Consider the following 10,000-nt stretch of genomic DNA (forward strand, 5'->3'; position numbering starts at 1 on the left):
GCTCCACTGGTGAAAGGTCCACTTGAGGTGCTCATTTTTTGCTCCTCTACTAAAAAGCCAGACGTAGCAGGCGCACCAGACATACAAAGGTGGTCCTGGGATTGTTTCAATGAATTAACCTTCTGTTAAATTATATGTAATTCATTAGGTTCTCAGACATCTGTTTCTTTATTAAAAGTACTTAAAAAAATGACAAATGGTCTGCCCCCAGGTATGGTAATGGTCTACAACCATTTTTTTTTCTTTTACTTTAAATATAGATGTAAGGTGTTATCATTCACATCAATGTATTAAGCATGAAATTAATGATTGATTCAAGGAATAATAGCCTAGTAATTTACAACTGTCCCCATAGGTTACATAAAACACTAGGCCTACATTAAAAATGTATGTCTATAAGGTTACTCAGAGGAAGTAATATCATACGACATAGGTGACATAGACGTGTGCATGTGTTCTCGGTCAGCCAACACATTTCTATCTCCATAGTTTGTGATCCTGGCTGCCTGCATCCTCTGCTGCTGGGCCTCTCTCTTCCTCTCTCTTTGCCCTCTCTGATGGTAGGATGGGCTTAGACACCTCACTGCAGTGGAAAGCCCGAGCTGTCTGTCTCTGCCGGTCCTGGGCTCTCGACCAGAGAATCATCACCATCACTAGATAGATAGATAGATAGATACTTTATTGATCCCCAAGGGGAAATTCAAGGCCTCAGTAGCATACAGACATCACACACAACATGCACTTACAGCAGAAAGAGTAAATATAAGTATATACATATAACAAAACCCCACTGTACAATAGAGACAGTAGAAGATAAGAAAAACTAAAAAACTAAAGACTAAATATACTATATAAATTAAATTTTAAAAATCCACAGTGTGCTTGAGGATGATCAAGCATGAGACGCTTGCAGTGACAGGGCCGGGACTGGGCCTGTGATTCTCTGTGCATGGTGAGGTGCTCAAGAGAGTGAGTGTCATGGTGAAGGTGCAAAAAGTAGTGCAACAGTAGTCCAACAGTGCAACAGTGAAAGAATAAGGTCTAGAGACCAGCATAAATAATATGGACAAATAAGAGAGTAATGTATAATGTAGACAAGGTAATATAAAAACTATGTGAGTGCAAGAATAGGTTGAGGTAATAAGGTTACAGCCATTCAGTATTGTAGCAGAAGCCATTGGTCATGTGAGCTAATATAGCATTAAAAAACAGTGTAGCAGTAAAACAGTAGTAAAACATTAGGCAGTAAAGACAGTAGGCCTATATATTCAACGACAGTTTAATTTTAAATATGTTTAAATGTAAATGACACACCTAATGGTAGGCTAACTATGCATATGACCATTCAGAGAAGGCTGGTGATCTGTCAAATTATTTTATTGTTGTTGTCGTCATTATTACCACAAACACAAATTGACAACGATCAATCTTATATCTTGCCTGCTTATTACAGGGAAGCAACACCAGTATTCAATTCGTTAGGAACTTCACATGTGGAGGAGCAGCAGGTTGTGTCCATACCCAACAATACATAAACACACACACGCACACACACACACACACACACCATCAGCCCACACTAGACATATGGCAGATAATAAAAACGTTGCTGCATGAGCCTTTCTCCCGTCGCTCGCGTTGAGAAGTTCAGCCAAAGACAACCAAACGGGAACGTTGTGTGGAGGGAGAGTGCAACCACAGAAGAACGTTTCAGTTGGTTGGTTCCCTTAACGTTATAACCCTTATAACCTTTAGGGAACGTTCCCTAACCGTTAGTTTTTGGTTTGGTTCGATCTAACCTTTAGAGAACCATAAACTAACGTTCCCGAACGTTTCCTAAACCAGTGTTTTTCAACCTTTTTTGTGCCACGGCACACTTTTGATACTTAAAATGTTCCACGGCACACTAACATCCTGTGTGAAGAAAAAAAAAGAAAAAAAAACATACCATAGCTTAAAATTTTAAATAATACACAGATATGGCCCTATTATGGCTTCTATGCAAGACCTGCTCAATAAAACAAGCGCCCTCTGTTTCATTGGTAGGTGACTATATCTAATTTAATTGTTGTTATGAACTGGATATGTGATGATTCTGTGAATACTGGATATGGGGCCCCCATTGTACAATGCCTGCATAGTGCATACCACAAATAGTGCAATCATACAATCAATGAGAGCATGTGGTTATAAATTCTTTGATGCAACAGTTGCTTTTCTGGACCAGTGAGTGACATTTGGGTAATTTTCTGCGGCACACCTGATCTCTCACGGCACACTAGTGTGCCCCGGCACAGTAACGTTCTGTGCTAGTTAACGTTCTACGTTAGTGGGGCTGTTGCTGCACTGATAGACGGCACCAGCCAATCAAATGGTTATATTTCAAGTCATTTGCATAGCTACCGTCGGGAACACCCACTGCGTTTACAACAAAAAGTGCACTTTTGAGTAGCCTAAGAACTTAAGGAAACCGGCGCCTATGGTTAGGAGGACACTTGCGAAGACGGCATAAGTTACGCTAGGCTACTCAGAAATTGTTTGCCAGATGATTGCAGCCTAATTGATCATTTAAATGTAACCTAAAAATCACATTATTTAGGAGGATTAGTCTCGCAAAAAGGGGTGAGGCTCTGTTTCAAATGAGTAACCCTCCATATAATTTGGGTCCTTCAGGTAGCCCTCATTCCCTAACAGGTTGGAGACCCCTACAAACCTACTTCTTCGAAAATACGCCTTGCCTGATATAGCCTAAAGCTAAAAAAAATCACCACCTCAAAATGAAATAATATGGGTAAATTATACATTTTCTGAATCCTTAGAGTCGTACCAGTATTGCAGTGTTTGCATTTTGCATCTCTGATGCTCCCTGATCCCACATAATTAAAAGATAAAAGATGATTTAGGCGGAAATGGCAAGAAAATATGTGTGATTAAAAGTTTGAAGACCTCCAGGGTCGGCTGTATTTGTCCAAAGTGTTCACAAACGGACTTGCATGAAATATAAGATTGTTCTCTTTAAAATATCATATCAAAATAAACATAATATATATATGACAAATATATATGATACAAATATGTCTAACAAAGGCCAATAGCAAGATAGGCACCTGCGACAGAAATATTTTTTCAACAGGGTAGGGTAACTTTAACAGCACTAATTTAGCTGTGACTCCAGAAGGGTTATCATGCAAAAATGTTAACTACAGACATCTTTTCAAAAAGTATAAGCAACCTTTACCACCTGAGTGGTACCGACATCTCATCTGGCCCATGGACTAATTATATAAAAAACACAGATTTAAATTATTTCAACCATATTCATGCAAGTCAGATTTATATAATTACCCTACCTTTCTTTTGTTAGGTTACAAAACTCCTGGATTGTTTTGCAGTTGATTAGTCTGACAAGCTGTAGACATGAGCATAAAGATGTTGGCTATGCAGATATGTATCATATGAGCTGGTCAGAGTGTAGGATGTCAGTTTCACACTAGAGATCTTGTGGTTGGTGGTCTTCCTTGACACTGTTCCTGTTCATTTCTATCTCTTTCTCTCTCCATCTCTGATAAGGGGTGTAGATAGATAGATAGATACTTTATTGATCCCCAAGGGGAAATTCAAGGTCTCAGTAGCATACAGACATCACAAACAGCTAACAGCAGAAAAAGTAATAAAAGTATGTAATATAACACAACTAAGCAATAAGGACAGTAGAAGATAAAGAATATAGTAAATACAAATTATACTAAATAACACTAAATCTAAATCAAGTCTAAAGCTGTATCAACATAGTGTGCTTAGGGGTGATTAAGCTTGAGGCGCTTGCAATGACTGAGGCAGGGACTGAGCCTGTGATTCTCTGTACATAGTAAGGTAAGGTGCTCTGTGACAGTGAGTGTCATGGTGATGGTGCAAATGAGTAAGTCCAACAGTGCAAGAATAAAGTCTAGAGACCAGCATAAAATAAATATGGACATATAAGAGAGTAGAAAAGGTAATATAAAAAAACTATAGAAAAACTATATCAGTGCAAGAATGCACTGATATAGCACACACTAAGAAGGACACACTAATCCTAGCACAAAGAGCTGCCTGCTACAACAGCGGTGCTCGGGGGAGCAGTGAGAGGTTAGGTGCCTTGCTCAAGGGCACTTCAGCCTTTCCTACTGGTTGGGGTTTGAACCGGCAACCCTCCGGTTACAAGTCCAAAGCGCTAACCAGTAGGACACGATGATGATCCTACTACCAAAAGAGGAACCACACATGACCACTAAGGGTCAGGATGAGAAGCTAGTATCCTGAATCCTCCCCAGCTTAGTTCATCAGACAGATGAACTGACATTTCATTTCTTAATTACTCAGGTCTTGGAGGGAGCTTTCATCCTGGAACCTTCCTCTGATTTATCCTACAGAGTTAAGAAGTGGAATGGTGCTTGATCGGTAAGAATGCATCTCTGGTAAGGAGAGGAAAGGAGCTCTGACAGCCTCTCTGCTGCTGATGAGAGTGTCTCTACTCGTACCACAAATTAATAACAATAACAAAACACCCAGAAACTCCAAAGAAATCAGTGGGTCCTTACAAAACCAGAGCAAATTAATGAAAGGGAATTTTGCTTGCTTGTTTAGTCTGTTCTGCATGAGCAAACACAAGGTGGGAACATTCTATGGAATAAGAAGCAGATCAGTCCTGTGATAATATTTTATTGGGTTCTCAGAAAATCAGTCGACAAACCCAGTCACATTTCAGCAAAGGAGACACTCGGAGTACGAGATTGGGGAGTAGAAATATCTACTGATGATTACAAAACCTCTGTGGAAACCAAAGGCCTATCTACAGACACACACACACACACTCAGGCGTGTCTGTGGACGTGCCAGATTCACTCACAAACAGAAAAATAAACGTCACACACGAGGAGGAAGATCTACAGTCAAATTCATCTCCAAGAGCACCTGGTCGCCAGGCAACCTGTTGCAATTCAGTGTTTCCTATCAGGAGGGGGACTTCTTTTGTTCCTTCATTGTCACACACACACACACACACACACACACACACACACGGGTAGTGTTGAGCAGAAAGTTGTATGCGAGTTCTTTCATTAGAAAAGGCCACAGTAGGTGGCACCATCCACAGCTCCAACCACATCTTCATGCTGATGCTGTAGGCTTTTTCACTGAAAATGTGAGTTCATCAGCACATACACACAAACGCATGCGCACAAACACACACACACACACCATTTACTCACTTGCATTAGTGCACACGATTCACACACACATTACTTCCAGACGCGATTTACACACGCATGCGCTATCGCGATTTATCGACAAACACACAAACACACGCCATTTACTCATTTGCATTAGTGCACACACGCACACACTTTACTTACTTGCATTTATACACTCATAACACAAATTCAATCCTGACACACACTTGCACACACACACTCTTCCAGAGGGAAAATTGAGTTGGGAGTTCTGGGCAAGTGCTCCTTGGAGCGGCAGCAGTCAGACGAGTGACCTCTGACCCGGAAGGGTCAGTCCACGGGGGTCAACTATGTGCCCCGCCGTCCCTTAGGGTCAGTCTGGGGGGGGGTCAATGCCCCCTTTAGGCCTGATGGGGCTGCAGGTACTGAGAGGTGAAGCTCTCTAGCTGACACTCCAGCTCTGTCGCTTTATGCCTGCAGCAACACACACACACACAAAATACAAATGACATATTACTATACATCAATGCAAACACACAAAATGCATGCATGCAAAAAACCTCCTGCAGTGAAGTCAAGTCACAGTGAACTGTGTAGTTAAGGGATTTGTGTGTGTGTGTGTGTGTGTGTGTGTGTGTGTGTGTGTGTGTGTGTGTGTGTGTGTGTGTGTGTGTGTGTGTGTGTGTGTGTGTGTGTGTGTACTAACCTGAGTGTCTTGGAGCGGTTCTGGTGGTGTGTATGTGTGTGCGTGCATGCATACTAACTTGGAGTGTCTTGGAGTGGTTCTGGTCGTGTGTGTGTGTGTGTGTGTGTGTGTGTGCATGCATACTAACTTGAGGTCCTGTCCTTGTTCGGTTCAGGTCGGGTGTGTGCTGCAGGGTGCAGCACTAACCTGAGTGTCTTGGAGCGGTTCAGGTCTGTGTGTGTGTGTGTGTGTGCGTTACTAACCTGAGTGTCTTGGAGCGGTTCAGGTCGTGTGTGTGTGTGTGTGTGTGTGTGTGTGTGTGTGTGTGTGTGTGTGTGTGTACTAACCTGAGTGTCTTGGAGCGGTTCTGGACCGTCTCCAGCTGCTGGATCTTGTCCGAGAGGCGGCTGATCTCCCCCTCCAGCTCCTTCTGTGTCAGGTCCACCTGCTGGCAAAGACGTGCGAATGTGGTGGCCATCTCCCTACACACACACACACACACACACCCACGCGACAAAGTTAAAGTGGGTCTTTTAGTCTTCAGAAGGGATTACATCCAACATCAGCCTTCTCCAGCTGAAATAATCTTTTACAACATCAAAAACTACACTATATATCTAATCAATTCTAGGTTATCTAAATAGAGCAAGGGAAATTTTCAGTAATTCAACATTTTTGATCAGTAGTGTGTGTTTACAATAAAATTTGGAGAGAGAGTGTGTGTGTGTGTGTGTGTGTGTGTGTGTGTGTGTGTGTGTGTGTGTGTGTGTGTGTGTGTGTGTGTGTGAAGCGAGCCTTACTGCTATAGAATAAGATAATGCAAGGTTCCACAAACCACATCAGAGCAATCAAACATGCAGGATTCAGCTCTGGACAGGGCCTACAAGGAAAACTGGCTGGCCTGCCTGCCTTGCGCTGATCATAGCGCGTCGCTCTCTGTGTGACATACACAAGTTTACAATAGAAGCTTGCCTTCAGGTATTGCCAACAAAAGCCAACTTGTCAACATGGTATCCATGGTAACATGAGCCATTCTGTCCGCTGCGTCGCGACCGGGATGGGGACACCGTAGCGTCCACGTTAAACGGACGCTCCACTTACAAGCGCCGGATGAAAGTGGTGTGCTGACTAGATCTGGCCAGATCACATCGTGAGGAGGTGAGCATGCGTGCAGGTGTGTGTGTGTGTGTGTGCTGTACTCACTGTTGGACCTGGTGGCTGCAGTTGGCACTGGTGAAGCTGACGATCAGCTGCAGCTTCTCGGTGGCGTAGTCCACAAACTGCCTCTTGAGAGTGCGCTCCTTCGCTTTGGTCGTCCAGGTGAGCTTTTCATACAGGAAGAGAAGGCCGTACAGGCTCATAGAGAGACCTATCAGGCGCCATCCTATCGTCCTCCACACCTATCACACACACACGCACACACACACCAGAGTTTACGTTAGCTGGCAATAGCCGGAGATTTACCGGTTTCACGCGTAAAGGATGAGCTTTTCATACAGGAAGAGAAGGCCGGTCATAAAGAGAGTTATAAGACACCATCCTACCGTCCTCCACACCTAACACACAGGTGAGCAGACCATAGAGGCTAATGGAGAGAGCTGTGTGTGTGGTGTGTTTATGTTTAAATGTGTGTGTGTGTGTGTGTAGGTCTGCATGTCTGCATGTATAAGTGTGTGTGATGCTCACCACTCCCCCCACCACTAGGACGCTCATAGATGTGCGGGACGTGACTGAGGCCAGGTTGTTGACCATGCTCAGCATCAGCTCCTCCTGACTCGTCGACGCCTCCTGCTGGGGAGCCAGTGCCGGTGCAGACGGGGTAGTGGCCAGGGGACGCGCCACCTGCTAACATGCGCACACACACACACAAATATTAACACACACACACACACACACACATATATATATATATATATATATATATATATATATATATATACACACTATAAGTCGCACCAGAGTATAAGAGTCGCACCAGTCAAAAAATGTGTCAAGAAGAGGAAAAAACCATATATATATAAATATATATATATATGTTGCACATGAGTCGCAGGACCAGCCAAACTATGAAAAAAAAGTGTGACTTTTAGTCCGGAAAATACGGTATGTGTGTATATATTACACACACACACACATATATATATATATAAATAAAATAAAAGAACATGTGAGGAGTGCATATGTATGTGTGAGTGTTATTATTAGGGGTGTAAAGGTTCACATATTCATACCGAACAGGTACAGGACGTACACATGTGTACCAAATGCAGTCTTAAACAGGAATCAACAGTAGGCTTGTTTATGTGTGGACAAGTACCTACACAAACACATTAAGTGGACGTACCTGCAGATTCTTGTCGACCAACATGAGGGCGTGTTTGGCATGCAATGGGCCCAGGTGTGTGTTTGTGTTTGTGTTTGTGTGTGTGTGTGTGTGTGAGAGTGTCAGCGTAGCTGCAGATTCTTGTTAACCAACATGAGGGCGTGTTTGGCATGCAATGGGCCAAGGTGTGTGTGTGTGTGTGCCTACCTGCACCTGCTTGTCGACCAGCATGAGTGCGGGTTTGGCGTGCGTTGGGCCCAGGTGTGTGTGTGTCTTGCCGGCAGGCGCGGCGGTGTGTAAGGTGTGCCTACCTGCACCTGCTTGTCGACCAGCATGAGTGCGGGTTTGGCGTGTGTTGGGCCCAGGTGTGTGTGCGCGTGTGTGTGTGTGCGTGTGTGTGTGCCTACCTGCACCTGCTTGTCGACCAGCATGAGTGCATGTTTGGCGTGCGTTGGGCCCAGGAAGCGGGTGACCAGGGCGGTCCAGCCTAGGGAGAACTTGAACTCGATGTCCTCCTGGAAGTCGGAGCAGAGTGTGGCGCAGTTCAGGTCGTAGCTCAGGTCAAACTTGCGGCACGGGACCAGCATGTGGATCTGGGACTGGACCGCAGGGGGCAGCAGGGGCTGCATCAGGTCTGACCGCGGCACACACACACACACACGTCAGAAATAATCTTACACACACGCATCAGAGACATACACATATGAAGCAGACACACACACACCCAGCAGAGTGAATCAATCCCACACACACACACACGTCAGAAATAATCACTTACACACACGTATCAGACATACACATATGAAGCAGACACACACACACACCCAGCAGAGTGAATCAATCCCACACACACACACACACACACTCTCTCTATTCCCTTTCTGCACTACCTCCATTTAACTTTGTGTTTGCATGGCTCTCAAGACTGTAAGCTGACGTGACTTGGGGCTGAGGAAACTGTGGCAAGTGTCCTTTCCACAGCAGTGACAGGGACACACAGATAGACCAAATGGTCACCCACTTCATCAGGCTCAATAAAGAGGGCTAGTTGGAACTGCACGGAGATCACTGTGTGTGTGTGTGTGTGTGTGTGTGTGTGTGTGTGTCTTTACCGAACATGTCTTTCTGTGAGGTCTGCATGGAGACGTTGACGGCATCAGTGCAGCGGAACGCCAGATTCTTCCCCATGCCCTCCTCAATGTGTGTTAGCAGCTCCTGTAAGAACACACACACACAAATGCAAACACAGATGAGTGCAAACACAGATGAGTGCACGCACGCATGCACGCGCACCACACACACACACACACACACACACAGTACAATCAATAAACAGAAGAGCATGTTCAGTGGCAGACTTCCATCACTGTCATGTTCAACAGAAAGGTTGTATAAGTATAAGTATATAAGTATATATACTTTTTGATCCCGTGAGGGAAATTTGGTCTCTGCATTTAACCCAATCGGTGAATTAGTGAAACACACTGCACACAGTGAACACACAGTGAGGTGAAGCACATCAATCCTCGGTGCTCGGGTTAGTGCCTTGCTCATAGGGCACTTCAGCCGCGGCCCACTGGTCGGGGCTCGAACCGGCAACCCTCCGGTTACAAGTCCAGAGTGCTAACCAGTGGGCCACGGCTGCCCTAAGGCCTATTGAGGTCCTTTGTCCCCAAGGCCATCCAACTTTTCAATGCCACACAAAAGGGGAGGGGAGAAATGGACTTGTCAGTATGAGACTGTCTCTCTCAGCCCCTACCATCACAACACCTTGTCTGCTGT

General features: G+C 44.5%; 1 protein-coding gene across 4 annotated transcripts in view; it reads right to left on the bottom strand.

Annotated features, from left to right (window-relative positions):
* Positions 1-5,333: 5,333 nt before the first annotated feature.
* The window catches only part of LOC125301106 (mitofusin-1-like), a 23,466-nt gene continuing 18,799 nt past the window's right edge, over positions 5,334-10,000 (bottom strand). For 2 of the 4 annotated variants that reach the window (XM_048253378.1, XM_048253376.1), the window contains exons 13-18: positions 9,331-9,433; positions 8,626-8,852; positions 7,582-7,740; positions 7,099-7,295; positions 6,243-6,377; positions 5,334-5,684 (exon numbers count right to left, since the gene is read on the bottom strand). In XM_048253378.1, coding sequence (XP_048109335.1) covers positions 5,612-5,684; positions 6,243-6,377; positions 7,099-7,295; positions 7,582-7,740; positions 8,626-8,852; positions 9,331-9,433 — 894 coding nt within the window. In that variant the 3' untranslated portion in view covers positions 5,334-5,611. Of the gene's footprint in view, positions 5,685-6,242; positions 6,378-7,098; positions 7,296-7,316; positions 7,452-7,581; positions 7,741-8,625; positions 8,853-9,330; positions 9,434-10,000 lie in introns of those variants that run through there. The other 2 variants (XM_048253377.1, XM_048253379.1) reach the window with 2 other exon arrangements.

The sequence above is a fragment of the Alosa alosa genome, chromosome 9 (genome assembly GCF_017589495.1).
Source record: "Alosa alosa isolate M-15738 ecotype Scorff River chromosome 9, AALO_Geno_1.1, whole genome shotgun sequence".
Classification (NCBI taxonomy): Eukaryota; Metazoa; Chordata; class Actinopteri; order Clupeiformes; family Clupeidae; genus Alosa; species Alosa alosa.